Source organism: Zootoca vivipara, chromosome 7 (genome assembly GCF_965207765.1).
Source record: "Zootoca vivipara chromosome 7, rZooViv2.hap1.1, whole genome shotgun sequence".
NCBI lineage: Eukaryota > Metazoa > Chordata > Lepidosauria > Squamata > Lacertidae > Zootoca > Zootoca vivipara.
The window spans coordinates 73,302,200-73,324,315 of NC_142590.1; the positions used below are offsets into that span (position 1 = coordinate 73,302,200).

The window sequence follows — 22,116 nt, forward strand, 5'->3', positions numbered from 1 at the left end:
GTAGTCCAGCTGCAATTCATCACTGCAAGCTCCCCCCCCCATATAATAAGGGAAGCAGAAACAAACAAACAAACAAACAACAACAACAACAACATTTCTGTTGGCAGCCAAAAAGGTCCATTGCCTTACTCAGGCAAGCAGGCAGGCAGGGTTAACAACAAACTGCTTCAGACCTCTTGGAACAAAAGGTGTCTTTCATAACCCCTTGCATTACAGTACAGGGAAAACCATTTTGTGTGTGTTTTCCTTCACTTCCCCCACCCCACTCCCTGCTTTCCGGGCAGCTGCTTAGGAGACCGAAAATACGCCGAGGAAGGCTGGCGAATAGTTGTTGCTACAAACTCCACAAGAGATAGCACCCTGGAAAAGGAGGTTGGGTTGGAGTGGATAGAGGAAGAAGGAAGGGGGAGAAGGCGATCTTGAAAACTCATTTGCAAAACAGCCTGAGAATGTACTTTTAGCCTGTTTAAGAGAGAGCAGCTTGTGGAAACCCATTAACTGCTGCTGTTGCAGGAGCCGTGTCAAGGAACGTTTGCCTGCTGTGTGTGTTCTGCAGTTTTCATAGTCCCATTAGTGCTTGGAAGGGCATCAAGTGAGGAGGGGGAAGCAAGCCGACATTCCTGGTAGAACTAGAGATATTGATCCTAAAAAGGGCATTGTTAAGAGAATTTTTACCAAACAAGGAAAGCCGTGCGACCCACCACGCACACAAACAAGGAGGGGAGAAACTGCGAGGAGGGGGAGTCTTAAAAACCAACCAGATGCAAAATGTCCCTCCGATGAATCCTGCTGTTCTTTCTCAGAGGCCAGACTGTGGGCTAGGGTTAGGTATTCCACTGGTGCTAGAACAATATATGTATATAAAGGATAGATATATCTGGAGAAGCAACACCTGGCAGGGTGAGGATGGGGGGAGAGGAACTGGGATGGGGGAGAGGGAGGGGAGAGGGAATGAAAGAGGCTCCATGGGACCACCCAGTGGGTTAAATGGCAAGCTACCGTAGCTTACCCATTGATATTACCACAGATGAAAAACCACTGCACAATAGCAAGCTAAGAACATCTTGCTGAACCAGCTCATGGTTCTGTTTGGTCCAGAGATGTGACCCTCCAATATGTTCTTTGACTTTAGCTCCCATCAGTTGTGGTCTGACAAATTAGTGGAAGTCTGTCACATTCCAAAGGCAAGGGAGAGAGATTCCCAACTGCCAGCAACCGTAGCAGTGTTATTTTCTTAAAGCCTCTGGCTTCCTTTTAGCTTCCAGATGATAGGCCCGTTAATGGTAAGCAAATCAGCCAAATCACGGTTACACGGCCTATTAAGAGCTGATTTGGCCATCTAGGCTGATTTCACAGGCATCCCCTGCAAGTTCTGATTTACATATGGAAAGCAGGCTTCAAGAGGTACCTACCCCTAATCACATGAAACTGTGGAATGGATATTAATCAGTTCAGTTCCAGGCTGCTAGACCACCTCTCATCTTGGCTAGAAGAATGAGAGCATGAGTTTAAAGGTGAGAAGTAAAATGGCTTTTTATCTCTCTCTCTCTACTCCAAATCTTTCCCGTCATGCCTGCTGCATGGAGAAAAGTTGGTGCCATTAGGAGCATTTTTTAATAAAACAACAACAACAACACACACACTAAACCTCCCAGCCCCTTGTGTTTACTGAATGTTACTGACAGGAATATGACATCATTAGAAACCAATGGAAAAACTCAATTTCTCTGCTCTTGACGTCTCCTGCTATTTCACAAGGTGTTTTAGCAGCTAGGTAATAGGATACAGATCAAGCACACTCAGTTATCAAAGTGTAGTAAATAAGATTTTAGTAGTCATCTGGCACTTATTTTATATGCTATAGCCGTCCTTTAAAAAGAAATTAAAATTCGAGAGTCAGGGTATTTAATGGCACCGGCAGCTTTCTGGCTTTGGCTCTCTCTCATCTGATAATAATAAAGGAAATAAATAAATATGCTTCAGTCACAATGGGCAGGAAAAAACAGAGTTTCGTGTTGTAGGGAGTAGGGGTGAGGGAAATTGGATCACTTTTTAAATTTATGGCCAAAAGCAGAAGCCTTAGAAGCTTTAAGGATGGAAAGGAAAAAGACCAGCGCCATCTTGTCCTCTTCTCATCTGACATCCATGCGTTCAGGCAAAGTTATGAATAAAAACCAATGCACATGCCAGACGCATATACAGTACTGTACATAATCTCTTTCCTTGCCACAGGGAGCCCTACAACCCACAAGATTGGTCACACACAGAAAGCTGATGGAAGGGTTTGTCTTCGTCCCAAAGTCCAGAAGTCAAGGGCAGAACCACAGGGTTAATCAGTGCTACTTTTCTAGAAAAAGAGATGCCGGAACTCACCATGAAAGTCTCCCTTGTTTGTTTTTGTTAGTTTTTATTAAAGTTTTTTTGAGTTCCAGCTCAAAAAACAACAACCCTGGGGTTAACCTTCCTCTGCTGCTCCCTACCCCCTGCATGTGTCATCAAAAAGAGCTAAGCTCAACTTGAGGGAAAATGATGGATTCTGATTATCAGCTGAGGGAGGGCTAATGTTTGTGGATTTATTTATTTTTTCATTTCTAGGCAGATGTCCGTATGTTAGATGCTCCATCTTGCATCTGGTATGACAGTGTTTCGTTACCTAAAATGTACACTAGCACTTCAAAAGAGGGGCCGTGAGATGCTACCCTCTCTACCTATAGTTTTGGCTCCAAAACTACCGGTATTGGTCTCTCCCTGTTCCCCAGTAGGCAGCTCATAGACCACATCTGGCTATTGATGCTCTCTTATCAGCCTACACTGCTGCTTATCTTTCCTCTGCTCTCTCTACCATGTTGTTGTTATCCAACCGACTAACCATCAAGGATACTTCTGCATCTCCTTACGGTAGGGCCAAAATGATGCTGAAGGCTTGAGATGGGCAAATCTATCCATTTCAGGTTTCTCTCACTTTCTCATTTTTCCAATCTTAAATTCGGATCGCCACATTTCCACAGGAGTTTGTGAGTTATTGTTTTCAAAGTGCTCATGAAACTTTGTCAGCATTTTACGGTGCATTTTCCTTAAATACACATCTTTGCATGCATTTCCCCTCGATACAATGCCTTGTGTGTGCTATTTTCATTGATGCTTGCAATTCATATGCACTACCCTCTAATATACACCTTTTGTTGTACACAAAAAGTTTTGAAGGATAACTTCCTTTTGGTTTGTATACAGTGGTACCTTGGTTTGCGAACGCAATCCGTTCCACGGAGGCGTTCATTCGCCGAGGTTTTCGTTCGCCGAAGGCACACTTCTGCGCATGCGCGAGCTGCGCAAATCGCATCTGCGCATCCAATGCTGCGGAACCCGGATGTAAACACTTCCAGGTCCACGACGTTCATAAACGGAGGTTTTCGTAAATGGAGGTAGGCGTAAATTGAGGTTCCACTGTATACTTCCAGAAAGTGTGAATTAGGTAGGCCTGCATTAAACTGTGAACTGAACTGAAATTCTCCACCATCCCCTGAGGATGGCATTCCGTATTTACTCACAAAACATCTGTCAGCCACATGTTACCATGGCAACTGAGCACAGCATGCAGTAAGATGCCTGTGCTGGATGTCTGCCAATATATTTTCCCCCTCAACATCCATCTTTGGCATTCTTTTGGGCTCTGAAGCAGTAGGGTTAGTTGACTCCAAGCCATGCCTTACTGGAAGAACAATCATAGCTCCTCATTTCCAGAGGGAGAAGAAAAACCAAGCTCACAACTCTGTCGTGCTGTTTGTTTGTTTTTATTTAACAAATTTATATACCACTTGATATTTTTAAATAAAAAATAACACATACACACTTCTAAGTGGATGACAAAAACAAAAACAAAACATTATCATTATTGATTTTAAAAAGTTACAAACAACTGTTTGAAAACGCTCAAAAGATTATTTAAATCAATAGTAACCAAAGAGAGATAAAAACCCATGCAACGTCTGGATAGGTAAAGGTAAGGGTAACCCTGACCGTTAGGTCCAGTCACGGACAACTCTGGGGTTGCGGCGCTCATCTCGCTGTATAGGCCAAGGGAGCCGGCGTTTGTCCGCAGACAGCTTCTGGGTCATGTGGCCAGCATGAATAAGCCGCTTCTGGCGAACCAGAGCAGCGCACGGAAACGCTGTTTACCTTCCTGCCAGAGTGGTACCTAGGGGGGCAGGAGCTGGGACTGAACAACAGGAGCTCACCCCGTTGTGGGGATTTGAACCGCTGACCTTCTGATCAGCAAGCCCTAGGCTCTGTGGTTTAGACCACAGCCCCACGGCTCGCCTAAACAAAAGTAACTAACAAATACAATAAACAAACCAAGAAAAATGTTTTAAGCAGGCACCAAAACGAATACAGCAAAGGAGCCTGCCTGATGTCAATGGCATCTTGCGAGTGGATATGGAAGTCACCCAGCCGTTTCACCTTGAGATCCTCCAACACAACACCAGAGACTCCCTCAGCCAGCTTGGGCTGGGTGCATTGGGAAAAGGGTGATTGATTGACCAGCAGCCTCCTCAGCACATCTGGGATGAATGGACATTGTCTTCCAGGTGAGCAGATGAGTGGTGGCAGCTGTCATTCTGTCTTCTCACTGCAACCTTTCCCTCCCTCCCTGCATCAGAATGGGTACCATGGGGTAAGGGCCTTGCAGTTCTTGATTCTGTAAATCCATGACAGGCTGCTGGAACGTCCTACACAACTTTCTTTTCAACCTGCGGGAAGAGAAAAGCAGCACTACCATACACACATGTGCTGCATCTCCTGGCATTTAAGGCCAGGAAAGGAAGCATGTGTGCATGGTACTCACTCATTTGGCATTTGGGTTTCAGTAACTGATAAGTGTATGTGCATTATAGGGTGACATTTTTTTCTTCCCAGACGGTACCACGTTTGTGTACTATCAGCAAACTTTAGTATTGCAAGATCAACTTTGTTTTTCACTAGAACCCCAAGGGTGATGATAATGCCAAGGTTGCAGGTTCAATCCCCATTCCTGCATTGCAGGGGGTTGGACTAGATGGTCCTCAGGGTCCCTTCCAACACTAAGATCTTCCTTTAAAAATAATTTCCTGGTGTTCCTCTTTGCCCTTCTTCTTCTTCCTCTTCTTCTTCCTCTTCTTCTTCTTCTTCTTCTTCTTCTTCTTCTTCTTCTTCTTCTTCTTCTTCTTCTTCTTCTTAGGGATTGCATTATTTGCATACTCTAAAACCAATTGCAAGTAGTTTTTTTATTTTGCAGATAAGAAAATATGCCAAGTGTGACCTACGGTATATTTGTTGTAGATGGCTGCTGTGGTAGCAGCCCTTCTAAACATATTTACAGAGCTGGTACTTTCCTCTTCTTTTAAATTGTTGCAGGTAAAACAAGGAGCATGTAATTGCAGCACCCTCTTCAGGACAGATCAAGAATTTCATTCCCCTGCTGATTTGTGGGGCATGAGTGTTTAAAGTTTGGCAGGGCAGATGAGAATTTCAAAACTTTGTTTATTGCTGGAATGTCTTATATAGTTATATATGATAATATTATCCATTTTTAAAGCTGCAATCCTAAACACAATTACTATGGAGTAAACTGCATTGAACATAATGGAGTAAACATCTGAGTGAATGCATAGGATTGTAGCTGTAAGATGTAAGATGTAAGATATCCTAAGATGTCGAAATGTGCTGAGCTAAAAATCTAAGCCTGCTAGCCTAACTACAGTAACTCAGAAAAAACTGAACAGGAGAAACATGATACATATTTATTTTTTACATCTATACTGTTGTGGGACAGACGCCTGCTTCTTGGGAGAAAAGCAGTGACAAACCTAGACAGCATCTTAAAAAGCAGAGACATCACCTTGCCGACAAAGGTCCGTATAGTTAAAGCTATGGTTTTCCCAGTAGTGATGTATGGAAGTGAGAGCTGGACCATAAAGAAGGCTGATCGCCGAAGAATTGATGCTTTTGAATTATGGTGCTGGAGGAGACTCTTGAGAGTCCCATGGACTGCAAGAAGATCAAACCTATCCATTCTTAAGGAAATCAGCCCTGAGTGCTCCCTGGAAGGACAGATCGTGAAGCTGAGGCTCCAATACTTTGGCCACCTCATGAGAAGAGAAGAATCCTTGGAAAAGACCCTGATGTTGGGAAAGATTGAGGGCACTAGGAGAAGGGGACGACAGAGGACAAGATGGTTGGACAGTGTTCTCGAAGCTACGAACATGAGTTTGACCAAACTGCGGGAGGCAGTGCAAGACAGGAGTGCCTGGCGTGCTATGGTCCATGGGGTCACGAAGAGTCGGACACGACTAAACGACTAAACAACAACAACACTGTTGTGGGTTGGTGGGGTGTCAATCTGGATGGCGCCCTGAGCCCCTTCCAATTCTTGGGATCCTGTGCCAAGTTGGGGGTTAGATTCTTAGAATCTACTAGAGGAGGGTGCTGAATTTATCAGACTGAGGGAAGCCAATGGAAGCCAATGGGTTCAAAACCCTAAGTGAGAGAGTTCCCCTACAGGCAAAGACAGGCTCTGGAATATTGAGCAGACAAGACCAACAGTGGGTCCAACTGTCAAGAAGGCAGTTTCTGCATGTGCTTTAGAGCAGGGGTAGGCAACCTAAGGTCTGTGGGCAGGATGCGGCCCATTCACCTTCTCAATCTGGCCCACAGACGGTCCGGGAATCGGCGTGTTTTTACATGAGTAGAATGTGTCCTTTTATTTAAAATGCATCTCTGGGTTATTTGTGGGGCCTGCCTGGTGTTTTCACATGAGTACTGTAGAATGTATGCTGTTATTTAAAATGCATCTCTGGGTTATTTGTAGGCATAGGAATTTGTTCATTTCCCCCCAAAAAATATAGTCTGGCAAACCACATGGTCTGAGGGATGGTGGACCGGCCCACAATTGAAAAAGGTTGTGGACCCCTGCTTTAGAGGGAAGTGGGGCTCATCTACCTGGGAAGATATCCCATGTAGGAGAAGGAAAACTCTGATCCCAAACCCCTGCTGCCTTGTGGGATATCTTTTGGAGAAGGAAAGGTTAAGGAGTAAACCCTACACAAATCTGGAGTCCCTAAAACGGTTGAATGGCGCCTTGTACGCCTCCTTCTGGCAGCTCCTGTGGCCAATCTGGCGCCAAACATATTGTTCTGCTTTCCTTTGAACCACATTAGCAAGGCTGAGAAGGGGGTCTTGTCATCTAGGCAGCCCGGGACCTCCATGCTCACTTACCAGCCTTGCGCCCCATGTCTGTCACTTCAGTAGCTAATGTAGTGGTTTGACTTCACCCCCAGAATTGCACTCTGGGGTCTCCAGACACAGTTTTTAGGCAGAGTTGGCTAAAAATGGAGGCGTTCTTGCTACCTTTCAGAATCTTCTGGAAACCAAGCGGATTTTGTCTGCCTCAGAAATCTGCTCCCAAAGTTTCCTTCCTCCTGTATATCACATTCAGTTGTTTCTTCCATATTTTAGGGGGAAATTGGCCTTTCCATCTACAGAGCATTAAACATTGGAAAGCAGATTCTACGGCTGTCTTGAGGAATGATATCTCATGAATGAACCAGAAAGTTTTGCCATTAGTCACCGAATATTTACATAAAGTTAGGATGTTAATAGCAGGTGTCCTGAAAATGTTCCCCAGTTTGTTGGCGTTACAGGAAACTCCCCGCCCCCCCACCCCACCCCAAGGCACACAGCCTGTGTGGTATTTATTTTTCTAGCCCAGGCACATATAAATCTGTTACACGGGCCACAAACAATATTATTGCTTTGCTTTTTAAAGAAAGAAAAGAAAATAACTCTTTATAAAATTGTAACTGGATACAAGTGCAAGCAGTGAACGTTTGGCTAACAGTAACTGACTGACAAATGGAGTAACTCCCAAGGAATTCTGGAATTCCGGCTGATGATCTAACATGATGTTCCAGGCTTAACAACCCCCTGTGGTGGGGAGTGAAACTAAGGCCAAGAAATTGCATCTGAAGGAATTAAAGCAATCAGCGGCTCAGTCCAGAATTTCAGTTTGAATTCCCAGTTCCAAGTATGCTGAAAGCCTTTAAAAAGAAAATCAAGCCAAAAGCCTTTTTTTGGCCTTGTTTTTTTTAGGCATTTGTGTTCATTATTGCAGCGGTGTACACACCAGACATTTCAAGTCCATTGCAAACATGGCTCCCCCCCAAAAGTCCTGGGAACTGTAGTTGACCCCTCTCGCAGAGCTACAATTCCCAACACCTTTAACAAACCACGGTTCTCATTGTTCTTTTTGTGGAGGGAGTCATGTGCTTTAAATATGTGGTGTGTACACAGCCAAACAGGAGGAGCCTTGGAGCTTATACCTACACGTGCAGAAATAATTTTGCACTAATGTTGATTATTCCTTGTAGGAGAAGCCCGAGGGGAGGGTGGCAACACGAGCACATGCCTTTTCTGCAATGGCTCCTTGCTTGTGGAATGCTCTCTCCAGTGAGGCTCGCCTGTTGCCTCCATTACATATATTTACATACCACCGTCCAACTTTTGGGGACGGGAAAACGGGACAAACACGCGCTCTCCTGCCCGCTCCCCTCAACCGCGCGCTATTTCTCCGCCCCGCCCCCTACACCCGAACCCCGCCCCTCCAGCTCATGCCATTCCAAAGCCTCCCTCCTGCTCTCTTTGAATCTGCCTCCTCCGGTGTGAACGACGGAACCATCAGCCAATCAGCGGAGTACACATCCTCCCAGCCGCTCCTCCCTTTTGTTAGAAGCAATGTAGCAGGGGCCGTACCATGAATGGAATGGGAAGGGGGGAGAAAAAAAGGAGAGGAAAGTAGCTGAGCTTTCGCTCCACTTATTTCCCCCGAAGTTCGCATCTCCGCGGTTTGCCGTACCGTTTCTTAGGCACGGAGGGGGAGAGGTAATCGGGCGCAGGGGCTGCTCCATGAACGGCTGGCACCCGGCTGTCGTGATGAATGGTACGTTCCAGAGCTCCGGGCGGAAGTGGGGCTCTCCTTGGACCCTGGCGTGTGGAAGGCGGCGGCGGCAGCGGCGGAATAATGGCGGCCCCGGGTAAGGAGCGGCGCTGAGGTGGCGGCGTCGGCGTGGGGAAGGGGCTGCGGCCTTGTCGAAAGAGCAGCTTCTCTTTTCGCTTGTGGAGAGGCTGGACACCGAGGGGCGCAGAGTTCTCAGGGAGGCCTCCGGAGTGGCCTTGGCACGGTCGGAAGGGCCGCTATGGCGCTTTGCCGTTAGGCTTGCGACCCTCTCATTGCCCCCAACCCCACATACACATGGGGGGGGGGCAAGGCCGGTGAGGAGACTGCAGCGCTCCCTTGCCTTCCTGTAAGCAGGTAGAAATGCAGCCGGTGAAGTCTTCGCCCAGCGCGTCGGTTGGGTGGTAGGATATAAGATATTCCCCTGCCGGATTTCTGCCTGTCCAAGACGAAAGGAGCCTTGCAGGGAAGCAGACAGCTCGTGTTGAAATGCAAGCGAGGGGCTCTCTCTCCTCTCCCCCAACCCTGAATAATTTCTATGCTGCAGCACGATCGCTGGTAGGAGTGAGGCCTTGACACTACAGTATATAGAATGCATGCTCTCCGAGGTCTGCACTGGTGGCTCATTTGCCACTTGGACGAGCCCAAGGTGTTAGCTATGGGTATATGAAGCCCTTTACAACTTGGGGCCAGTTTGCCTACCGGATCACTCTCACCCACTTCACAATAGCTTCAAACAGATGAACTGGCGCTTTTATTACAGGTGCCACATTATACTGCACCGCATCTGGGTGGCTTTAGTGTGGCGGCACTGATATTTCGGTCAGCTGACCAAGGGACCCTGCTTCTCTTAACCTCCCTCGCCACAGACTGGTAGAAAACAATGGCAGGATGAAACTGGCATTACATGAACACATACGCAAATATACAGTTATAGAGAACACATAAACCCTTATACATTAAAAAGGTCACAGTTGATAAAAAGGAATGTAAGGCGCAATCATGATATGTGCATCAAATTGTTTTGTTGATTGCACAGTTTGCTGGTCATGTGGTGGGACCTTCTATCTAAGGTGTCTGATTATAGCTAGGTAGATAGCATAATCACCTGCTTCAGTAAAGAAAGCTATTTGGAAGGCTATATTCTCCATGGAGACATTAATGAAACACCTATTAAGGGTCCTACCTCTTTTTTCTTTATTTCCAGGGTATCTCACCATTTTCATCTTGGCCTTAATATTTGTGGCCAGCTTACAGGCTCTGACTCCTAGCCATTATCTCACAAAACATGATCTTCAGAGGCTACGAGCTTCCTTGGAGCGTCCCTTTACTGATCTGGAAGGAAGTTATTACTCCATTGTAGGACTGAACAAATTAGGAGCGCAAGTGCCTGATGAAAAGGTAAGAATGTGTCATTGTGGAGTTCAGAAAGTTATCAGGCTATGAAGAATGAGCTGTAAGTATCTGTACATCGGTAAACCAGCATAGAATCAGTTTACAGGTAGGTAGCTGTGTTGGTCTGACGTAGTCGAAACAAAATAAAAAAATTCCTTCCAGTAGCACCTTAGAGACCTACTAAGTTTGTCATTGGTATGAGCTTTCGTGTGCACGCACACTTCTTCAGATAGAATCTGTTGTTTAACTCTGGCAGGTAATAGTTGTTTGGTTTTTTAAAGGCATTCTCTGCTGCCTGTGCATTTGCACAGCTCCTGAATCACAGTGCTATGTGGTTATATCAGCAGCATATCCTGTTTTGTAAAGCAAGGATGGGAAATGTAGCACAGGTCTATGGTTGTGATTTTCTCTCTCTTTGTGTGACATGAAGAGAGCAGAGATTGGCAGATAACCACAAAAGAGACAGATTGAGGGAGGAGTTCTCTCTGACAAAAGCAGCACCAACTTGTTCCATTTGAATAAGCTTTTGAACAAACATTCTCACGATCTCTCTATAGCCTTTGAAAGTATGTATGCTGCAGCCTTCACCATGTTTCCCAAATTCTGGCATTGCCCTCAATCGTCGTGCTGCACTGTGAGGAAACTTTCGCTAGCTAGCTTCTGCAATAGTTCATAAAAAGCACATAAGCATTTTCTCCTCCTGCTTACCGATCTTTGGATCCAAGCCTTTGGAGCTAGGTACAGGTTGCATGGGAGGCAGTGACATCCAAAATTCAGAAGTCTTCCCTACCTTGCAATCGGTTATTTATACACATAATCCTATTGAAATCATTGGCACAGTGCATGCCTAAAGCATAGGATGAAAAAGCAAATAATTCAAGAAATGCAGAGGAGGTATTGTATGCTGAGAGAATTGCATATACAATATTTTACTGTAGTAAACATGGCCAACATGTTGTAGAGGCAGCCAGATTTCATCAGGAATACTGTAACTTTTTTGTGACCAGTTTAAATTTTACTAGTGTAGCCATAACAATACTGTCTGTGGGAGTAATTCAGTGTCCAACAGCAGTAGATAAAATGCATTCACTGTAAATCCCTTTTTCAACGATACAAAAAATGTTAATGATATTTGGACAGGGCTTGGAAATTTTAATACTACTACCACATGACACAGAAAGATCAGGAGATAGCATTGTTCATATGCACTGCTAGGATCTTAAATATGAGTCTTTCGAGGGCAAGAGTACGCAGGAACTGGAAGCAGCTTTAAACAGAGTATTGGGTTAGAAATAGGAAAATGCAAAATTAGATCCCTACTTGGTCACGAAGATAACCAGATGGCCTTGAGCCACTCACTGTCGTCTCATCTGTTTGGGAATAATGTGGTGAATAATCTTGTGTACTGTCTTGGGGTCTTGTTTGCTGCCTTGAGCTCCTTGGACATAAGTGAAAGAAAATGTGCTGTTTTTGACAGCATCCTGAGCCCAAGACAGGCTCCACCAAGGTTGTTAGAATGCAGCTCCCATTGTTCACCCCACTGCTGGTCATTCATTCCAAATGAAGTTGCCTTTTATTGAATCAGACTGTTGAGCCACTTAGCTAAGTACTATTGACAGTCATACCTCGGTTTAAGTATGCCTCAGTTTGAGTACAGAGGTACCTCGACTTACGAACGACTCAACCGAATTTTTCGACTTATGAATGGGGGTAATGGCCGCGCACTTACGAATGTCTCAACATCCAAAAAAAACCCCGCAGCGGCTTTAGATAGGGATTTTTTGACTTACGAATTTTTAGATGGGGTTGCTTCGACTTACGATTTTTTCCGTTTCCAATGCATTCCTATGGGAAATTGCGTTTCCAATGGCGTTTTTCGACTTGCGAATTTTTCGACTTACGAAGGTGCCTTCGGAACAGATTAAATTCGTAAGTTGGGGCACCACTGTATTTTCAGTTTAAGTACTCCGCGGACCTGTCTGGAATGGATTAATCCCCTTTCCATTACTTTCAATGGGAAAGTTCGCTTCAGGTTAAGTACGGACTTCCGGAACCAATTACACCTCATACCTAGGGTTAAATACGCTTCAGGTTGAGTACTCCGCGGACCCGTCTGGAACAGATTAATCCACTTTCCATTGCTTTCAATGGGAAAGTTCGCTTCAAGTTAAGTACAATACGCTACAGTTTAAGTACTCCACGGTCCATTTGGAACGGATTAATCCACTTTCCCTCCCCCTTGGGGTGGGAAGGGAAAGGAAAAGTGGTACGGGAAATTAAAAATTGGAAGGAGAGAATATAATATATGTAAAAATTCTCCTGTACTTTAATAAAAATCTTTTTTTAAAAAATACCACTTTCCATTACTTTCGGTGGGAAAGTTCGCTTCAGGTTAAGTACAGACTTCCGGAACCAATTGTGTTTGTAAACCGAGGTGCCACTGTACATTGACAGTGGCTCTTTAGGGTTTTAAGCTGTGGGTTTGCACCTGGACTTTTCTGCATGCCGAGCAAGTGCCCTAAACTAAGGTCCTTTCCTGCTGCTTTTTTATTACTTTTGTTTATCACTTCTTCAGGCTACTTTAAAAATCCAATTGTTGCCTCCTTTTTGCTATTTCAAATAGGTAGCTGTTTTCTGTTGCATTGTAAAAAGTATTTTATCTTGTGCTGAAGTTCTTGGGTGTTGTAACAGAGTTCCACCAGTAGATGGTGCCAAAGCTTAACCTGCTTCCTTTTTGTCCTGTCTTTATGTATGTAGTCTAGTGTTCCCCAAATGGGGGTAGGGTAGCCAGATTTGCACATTATAGGAATTACTTTAATTACCCCACTTAAATACATCCATTTGATACCTCCTCCCAGTTGCTTTCTGCTTGCCAAATTCAAACAAACCTGAAGAGGGAGCAGCCTCATCCTAGGAAAAAGAGAACCTGCCCACCCCCTGATATTCATGCCTGCTTTCATTTGAGACCCATCAGCCACATGAGGAATTGCTATGATGCTGCCTTCCTAAGAGAGGTAGCTCAGTGAGGACATCACTGAGCAAGATGGATTCTCGTCTCATGTAGAGGCCCTTGATTCTCATCCTTGGCAGTGCTGGTGCAAAAGAGCAATAGCTGATAATAAGCAACAGGGGTATCACCTGCTCTTCAAGCTCCCACCCCACAGACACCAAAAAAAACCTGAAACTGGAACTTGCACATACAAAGCATGTGCTCTTTTAATAAGCTGTATGGTCCCTAGGCCAGCAAATGTACCAGATGGGCCCTAGATTTGCACTTAGATTTGTGAACACTGTCATAAGAACATAGAGAGCTGCCTTACATTGAATCAGATCATTGGCTCATCTAGTTCAGTACATTTACAATGAGTAGCAGTAGCTATCTAAGGTTTCAGACATGGGCGTTCTCAGCCTCACCAGGTGCTTGAAACTGGGACCTTCTGCCTTCAAAGTAGATGCTCTGCCACTTAGCCCCTGGCCTTCCACTCTGTGCACTCTAGGCTTTTACTAGAGAAGCCACATTTGTTTAAAAAACAAACCAGTTTAGGTCTGTCTCTCTCTCTCTCTCTCTCTCTCTCTCTCTCTCTCTCTCTCTCTCTCTCTCTGGTGGCGGGGGACACTGGCATGGTAGAAAGTTCCATTGTGTTTTGAATGTGGCTTTGGGAAATCAGATGGTGTGTTTGCATCTGATGGTTTGCACAAGTGTTTATAGTCTTGGGAAATGTATTTGTGAATTCTTCTGTGCTAAAGTCTTTCATTTGTTATTTGGTCACCTTGAATATATTCCTCAGTAATTGCTTCTAATAATCATTGCTATTTTTTTCTCTCTCTTTGTATTCTTAAGTGACACTTGTGTTCCCTTTTGAATCAGTAGATATCTGTAGATTGAATGTAATACCTGCATGTGTAAAGTCAGGATGGTTAATTTTATATTTCTTTGTTTGTGTGTATGTGCAGGCTGCCTGTAACTTCATAAAATCAAAGGTGGACCCCAATAGTGTTGATTCCCTCTTCTATGCTGCACAGGCCAGCCAGGCATTGTCTGGATGTGAGGTGAGTTTAATTCTTTGTAGAGGAAATAGTATTAATTCTCCTGTTGTGCACGTTTGTCTTCCTGAGACAGGCAAGTCTGAAGGACTCCTTGCCCTTACCATCAAATTGCAATTCATAGGTAAATAGGTAAAGGCAAAGGACCCCTGGATGGTTAAGTCCAGGTTAAGGTGACTATAGGGTTGCAGCACTCATCTCACTTTCAGGCCAAGAGAGCCGACGTTTGTCCACAGACAGCTTTTAGAGTCATATGGCCGGCATGACTAAACCGCTTCTGGCACAACGGAACACTGTGATGGAAACCAGAGCGCACAGAGCGTTTATCTTCCCGCTGCAGCGGTAATAATTGATCTGCTTGCACTGGCGTACTTTCGAACTGCTAGGTTGGCAGGAGCTGGGACAGAGCCACAGGAGCTCACCCAGTCACGGGGATTTGAACCGCCAACCTTCTGATCGGCAAGCCCAAGAGGCTCAATGGTTTACCACAGCGCCACCTGCATCCCTTGCTGAGCATTTCTGACCATGGCTTATGAATACTGCAAAACTAACGGTGGGAAAGAGGGCTGTTTAACAATGAGACAATGTTTATCTTTCTTAGATTGCCATTTCAAATGAAACTAGGGAGCTGCTACTTGCCGCTGTCAGCGAAGATTCCTCCGTCACCCAGATCTACCATGCTGTTGGAGCCCTGAGTGGCTTTGGGCTCCCTCTTGCCTCCCAAGAAGCCCTGACTGCCCTGACTTCTCGTCTCAGCAAGGAAGAGAACGTCTTGGCGTAAGTCTTTTAGGAAATGAAATAGTTAACTTGCTTGCCTGTGGGTTCCTTCTGTCATTCCACTTGCATGTTTGCATTTGTAATTCATTTGTAAATGTATCTGTATATTTGGAGGTACAATATAATAATAACCAGTTGGTGCACTGGTTAAAAGACTAGGGTTGGAGGAACGCCTCAGCTATCGTGTTTTCATTATTTTTTTAGCATAAGCTCTTAACAGCACTGTGGATTAATGCAAGAAACAGTTCCTGGACTTTAGCAAGGAAGGGAGGATTTGCTATACACATTTCAGCTCTCTCTCTCTCTCTCTCTGTGTGTGTGTGTGTGTGTGTGTGTGTAATTTATTATTTTTAGAATTTAAATTTTAAACTTAAACGGTATTTTAACCCGTATTTTAATTGTTTTTCTTTCTTTTACGCCCTGTTGTGATTTTATTGGTGTCAGCCACCCTGAGCCTGGCTTTGACTGGGGTGGGCGGGGTATAAATAAAAATTATTTATTAATTATTTATTAATAATAATATAGTAGTATATAGATAGGGGGGCACATGTAGGACACATTAATTGTAGAGACTATGGCCCAGTTCAGAATAGTGGGCTGGCTTTCTTAGTGGCTACTGAAACAGGATCTAATTTCAAAAGCACTCTGTTCATATCTCTGGCAAGCCTATTGGGTGGGGGAGAGAAAGAGGAATGGCCCTGCATCATATAGACTGGTTTCCACCATCAATTTGCACCATGTTAAGAATCTCTGGTTTAATAGTGTGGGGTACAGGGAGAGACAATAAGAGGAAGTTTAGGCTATGTGTCTAATTAAAATCAATCTTCCTTCAGTGACCACATGTAAAGTATTGAAATCTGAACATTATTTGACTTGGTTTTATTTTTATTAATAAAAATACTAGTTTTAGGTAGGCTCCTTCATTGTGCTGTTTTTGATGCCTGATTAGAACTCTTATCTTTAGGTGATCCCATCCAGACATGTAGTTTTATTATGTCTACTTGTTTTTAAAGTCCACAGATTTTATTGGTATTTTTATGACTATTTTGTATCACTTATTGTAAACAGCTTGGAAAGTTTTTTTTATTAAGTGTTGTGTAAATCTTCTTAGTTAGATAAATAAATCTTTAGCCTAGGTAATAATATTGAATTTCTTCTAATTCAATAAGATGTCAGCTAAAGGTCTGTACCATTCCATGCATCCCCTCTGTCAAAGGCACTTTCATTCCCTGACTCAACAGACAGTGATAGTTCGTGGTTTTTATTTGATGTTTCTGTTCTTGGCGAATATCTTTGACGCCTCTGATGAGGCCAGCAGTCTGCTCTTAAACTGGTGAAAATTATATCTGTATCTAGTCTTCTCTCCTCCTCATACTCTGGTTTCTGTTATTTCAGAACAATTCAGGCTTTGCAGACTGCTTCATACTTGTCCCAGCAGGCTGACTTAAGAGGCATTGTGGAAGAGATAGAGGTATTTATTACAGGATTTATTTTTATGACCCACCCTTTAGCTCAGAAAGCCCCAACATGACCCAAAATATAAAATCAACTAAAAACCATGCTGTAAAACAGTTAAATTTATTACAAAACCATGCAAAGATACAGGAAAGATCAAACAGATTCAGCTTCCATCTATTTCAAATATTTGATGGAAGGAATAGTCTGCTTTCCAAAAACACAGCCAGGCAAGTCGTCTCAGTCAGGGAACGGTATTCTATAATTTGGGGCCAATACAGAGAATCCCCTGTTCCTGTTAAAAGATAACCAAGGTTCCACAAATGATGGAATTTGTTAATGACACATCCACACCATACATTTGAAGTGCATGTATACCACTGTAACAATCATGCTCCCTGCCCCCCCACCCCAAAAATTCTGGGAGCTGTAGTTTGTCCCTCAAAGCTACAGTTCCAAGCACCATTAAGAAACTACAGCTCCCAGGATTCTTTAAAATCCATGTGCTTTAAATATATTGTGTGCATTTGACCTAACTGTCACATACTTCACTCTAGCTTTCCTTTAAAAAGCAACTTTATCCTCGTGACAGTAATTAAATGGTATATAAATCTTGCTCAATAAATAACAACCCTGTGTAGTGGCAGAGAGACTGCATGGTGCTCGTTTTCATATTTGCTTCCAGAAAAAAATCAGTTTGCAAATAACATAGCACTATAAGCACTAAACTTGTGCTACATTCTGCTATATTTCTGGAAGTGGCTTTTGCGTCATGTGAAAGTTCAAATACAATGTATAAGAATCAGGGAAATGTCAGGAAAACTGAATAAATGGTTGTATGAATGCAGCCCTGTTGGCTGTCATTCAACTGCTGCAAAGTTCTTTGTTATAATCTTGTTCTAGGATCTTGTTGCCCGACTGGATGACCTTGGAGGGGTGTATCTGCAGTTTGAAGAAGGACTTGAAGCAACTGCATTGTTTCTGGCTGCTACATACCAACTCTCTGACCACGTAGGGACAGAGCCAGCAATGAAAGAGGTACTCTTTGGATGCTGCTGCTTTCCCTGATCTACGGTACTGTAATGTGTGTGTGGTTTTGGATAGGATGTGTGTGAACAATTATTTATTCAGGTGTAAACTGCAAACCTGAAGTAGAAGAATTTGGACTGCTGCATGAAGGGGTGAAGTAATATCTGCCATCGTTTAACCCAGGGGTTCCCGAACTAAGGCCCGGGGGCCGGATGCGACCCGTGTGAGCCAATTGTGTGGCCCCAACAACCCCCGCCGCCCACTCTTATCGGCACGCTGCAGTGCGGTTGGCCATCTCTGGGTCGGCGAGGCGCCAGAAATAGCTTGTGCGCAGGCTGGAGGGCGGAGAAACGTGCTCCCATATGCGTGCGCACAAGCTATTTCTGGTGCCGCACCGACCCAGAAGTGCACCAGAAATGACGCCTACACATGCGCAGAAGGCATTTCCGGTGCCGTGCCGCACCAGAAAAAGCGACTGCGTGCGCATATGGGAGCGCGTTCCCCCGCCCTCCAGCCCGCTGCGCGATCAGCACCAGAGGAACCAGCCCGAAGCCGGGTAAGTTTGGGGACCCCTGGTTTAACCACTCTCTTAGCTAGACCTCAGAACAGCTTTTCTTGGGTTTATCAAAATAAATGTTAATATTCCCTTGTAGCAGAAGAGTAGCTGTACAGCCATACCCCGGTTTACATCTGCTGTGGTTGAGTACTCTCGGTTTGAGTACTCCACGGACCTGGAAGTGTTTACTTCCGGGTTCCGCAGTGCGCGCAAGCGCAGAAGCACTCTATCAGCGCTTTGCGCACACACGCTATCGCTGCTCCATTTAAGTACTTTTCGGGGAGCGTACGGCTCCCCTGAACCAATTGTGTACTTAAACCAAGGTACCACTCTATTGATCTTTAGTAATGGAAGGGTGTAAAGCACAGAGGTAGAATAACAGCGTAGGGCTTATCTGACTGAAAAGGATTGGCTGTGCATTTGCAGCACATATGACGCTTTGGTCCACATGTACCAGTGACTTCTTAACAGTCCGCAGGCCAAAAATAATTGGAATAAGGAAACAAGGCATTGGTATTTTAATGGATGGGCCTGGAAAGGTTATGACATATCCACCCATGAATTTTCCTGATGATGAGCACAGCAGAGTGGTTAGAGTGTCCCCACTAATGGCTGCATCCAGTGGACACAAGCAACTCCCACCAGGGTGCAGCTCCTACATTCAGAAGATTCTGATGTAACTCAGTAGAACTCTGTGGCATGCATCACCCCACCCTCTACCACAGGCATCATGATGTATAGGAGGTTAGGGAGTTTTGCCTTCTAAAATCATTCCCACCTCTTCTCTCTGCCTGGTGCAATATTCTCATGCCTATGCATGGAGATAGGGGAAAGGAGAGGAGATGGGACTCCACTGAGCAGTGCAGGGGTATACCTAGATTGTACCCGTTGTGTCTGTTCAATCATGCAGAGCTTTAAAAAATGACAGTTTTGGATTAGGTGTGTCTGTCCCTGTTTTCAGTCCTTCCTCACCCCTGTAACACACACAGTAGAGAAGAAAAATCTAGATCAAAAATTTGCTCTGAGCATATTCAGAATTTTCCAAAGGAAATGTGATCGCCTGTACATTCCAGTGCATGCAAAGCTAACTTTAACGTGTGTTTGCGTGTGAGTTGGGGCAGGAAACGTTTTGTGGTTATTTGAGGGCAGGGAGAAAGAAAGCCAGTACTTCTAATCTAAAGCGAATCCATTTTCTGAACTTTAGTGGCAAACAGTTATTTTTACAGCATAAAATAACAAATAGATAATAGTTTCTTAAAATGCCACATGTGCTTGGGCATGCCATAGTGACATGATGGAAATAGTGCATTTTAATAAATTTAACAGGAAGTACTGTAATGAGTTTCTGATTTTAAAAAATATGATTGATCAGGGCCTTAACTGGTGACCTCACAAAGTAGAGACAGACTTGTAGAGCTTTTATGTGCTTTCCCCTGGGACATGTTTTTCCCCATGGTAGGTTAAGATCCTAATCATCAAGCTCTTTCTCTGAACTGAAAATACAATTAATGTCTAGCAACTCTAATTCATAGTATAAATGATAATAGGCTGAAAATGCCCCAGGTTATGAATGGGGAGCTAACAGTCACCCTTTTTTCTGCAAAAAAAAACTTGATGTGGAAACACTCTTTTGCCATTGTGCTTGACACCATCATTCAGGCAAATCTAAGGTGGAAAATTAGAGCCTGTTAGGCATCAAACAATTAAAAAAAACAAATTCCAAAATTGGCCCCATTAAAGATAATTACTCAGTATGGATTAAAAATTATGTTGTCAGAAGCTTGTTGTTGTTGTTGTTTTGCATGTAAATTTTCTTTTGTTTCAAATAATAACCAATGTTAAAAGGAAACAACTTCATTTTAACTGAATGAGGCAATGCCTTTTGCACCATTCATGTACATGGTGATTTGCTAGTTTTCAAGCCAGTTTCAGGAATTACCATATTTGAACCCATGGTAAAGGGACCCCTGACCATTAGGTCCAGTCGTGACCGACTCTGGGGTTGCACGCTCATCTCGCATTATTGGCCAAGGGAGCCGGTGTACAGCTTCCAGGTCATGTGGCCAGCATGACAAAGCCGCTTCTGGCGAACCAGAGCAGCACATGGAAACGCCGTTTACCTTCCCGCTGTAGCGGTTCCTATTTATCTACTTGCATTTTTGACGTGCTTTCGAACTGCTAGGTTGGCAGGAGCTGGGACCAAGCAATGGGAGCTCACCCCGTCACAGGGATTTGAACCGCTGACCTTCTGATCTGCAAGCCCTAGGCTCAGTGGTTTAACCCACAGCGCCACCTGGGTCCCTTGAACCCATGGTAGGGTATGGCAATTTGCCATTCCGTTTGAAACAGTGATGGCAGGGGTGAATTATCTGGGCCAAAGAAGATCTTTCCTAGGGGTTTGAAGACTGTTTACTGAGCCGCAGGAACATGAGGAAATGGGGTGCACAAACCAGTAATAGGAACATAGGAAGCTGCCTTATACTGATTCGCACCATTGATCCATCTAGCTCAGTATTGTTTACTGGCAGTGGCCCTTTCAGGCAGGAGTCTCAGTCCTACCCGGAGAAGCTGGAGATTGAACCTGGGACCTTGTACTGTACATAGAAGGCATGTGCTCAACCACTGAGCTACAGCCCTTCCCCCACTAATTCTGCCCATCACCCCCCAAACACTTTCTTCCTTGTTGTCTGTAGGGATAAATGTGACTATACTTTAAGGGAACAACCCATATCTAGTTTAGGAAGTTAGGCCCAAACAGGAGGCAAGGCTAGAGTGAGAAATTAGCTAAAGGAGAGATAACCTATTGTACTGCACTTCTTTCTATAATAAAACCATTTCTTGTCTTAATTCCTATTGCCTACTCTCCATTAAAAGAGAACATTACATTGATTCTCCCTCTTTCTTCCTCTCCTCTAACTCAATGGCTTCCAGGGCCTTTGGTCTGCACATGCATCATAGTTTTATGATTTTTCCTTTTTCAGGATCAAATCATCCAGCTGGTGAATGCAATTTTCAGCAAGAAGAACTTCGAGATTCTTTCTGAAGCTTTTAGTGTGGCTTGTGCTGCAGCTTCCCTTTCCCAGAATCGTTACCATTTGCCAGTCATTGCAGTCCCTGATGGGCCTGCTGCCGTATCCCACCACCAACCCATTTTTAAGGTGAGACTCTGATCAGTTGTGTTAATTTGACCTATAATTCCCCTGAGTCGGAGAACTAAAACAGCTGCCTAGGGAAGAGAGCACTGAAACCGTGTTGTAAATCAGGGGCAGTCTACATGCCCAGGGTCATGAAGCGCTATCCAAAGTGTATTCAAGAGCTTCAGGGGTCAGATAGAGAGGGCTGGCCTACATGATAGAGCAGAGTGTAAATTTGGAACTTGCAAAAATAGGAATGGGGGTTTCTAGGATCCAGGTGAAACTCTAAAGCTTCCTTGTTATTTTTCCAGTTGCCAGAGGGTGTAATGTTGTTGATGTAATCTTGTTAATTTGTAGTACTGAAATGTTTCGGTATGTTGTTGTATTTGCTATTATGTTGCTACAACATTGTTCTTACCATGGTTCACTTTGAGAAGTATTCCTGTTTTCTTTGTTGCAAGCTGCCTTGAGCATGATTCTTTTTGTGGAAAAGGGGCATACTGTACAAATACCTCGGTTTAAGTCCGCTGCAGTTTGAGTACTCCACGCACTTCTGGGTTCCACAGCGCACGGATGTGCAGAAGCGCTCTATTGGCGCTTCGTGCCTGCGTGGAAGAGGCGCTCCGTTTAAGTACTGCTCGGGGAGCGGAACCAATTGCGTCCTTAAACCGAGGTACCACTATAGAATTACAAATGAGCAAATGAAAATATTGCCCCTCATTGTGTGTGTGTGTGTGTTT

General features: G+C 44.3%; 1 protein-coding gene across 2 annotated transcripts in view; it reads left to right on the plus strand.

Moving 5' to 3' along the window:
- The first annotated feature begins 9,017 nt into the window (after nt 1-9,017).
- Nucleotides 9,018-22,116, plus strand: part of RPN2 (ribophorin II) — a 30,443-nt gene continuing 17,344 nt past the window's right edge. For both annotated transcript variants that reach the window (XM_035122282.3, XM_035122283.3), the window contains exons 1-7: nt 9,018-9,065; nt 10,194-10,387; nt 14,336-14,431; nt 15,027-15,202; nt 16,598-16,673; nt 17,561-17,695; nt 21,224-21,400. In XM_035122282.3, the coding sequence (XP_034978173.3) occupies nt 9,053-9,065; nt 10,194-10,387; nt 14,336-14,431; nt 15,027-15,202; nt 16,598-16,673; nt 17,561-17,695; nt 21,224-21,400 (867 nt within the window). In that variant the 5' untranslated portion in view covers nt 9,018-9,052. The remainder of the gene's footprint in view (nt 9,066-10,193; nt 10,388-14,335; nt 14,432-15,026; nt 15,203-16,597; nt 16,674-17,560; nt 17,696-21,223; nt 21,401-22,116) is intronic.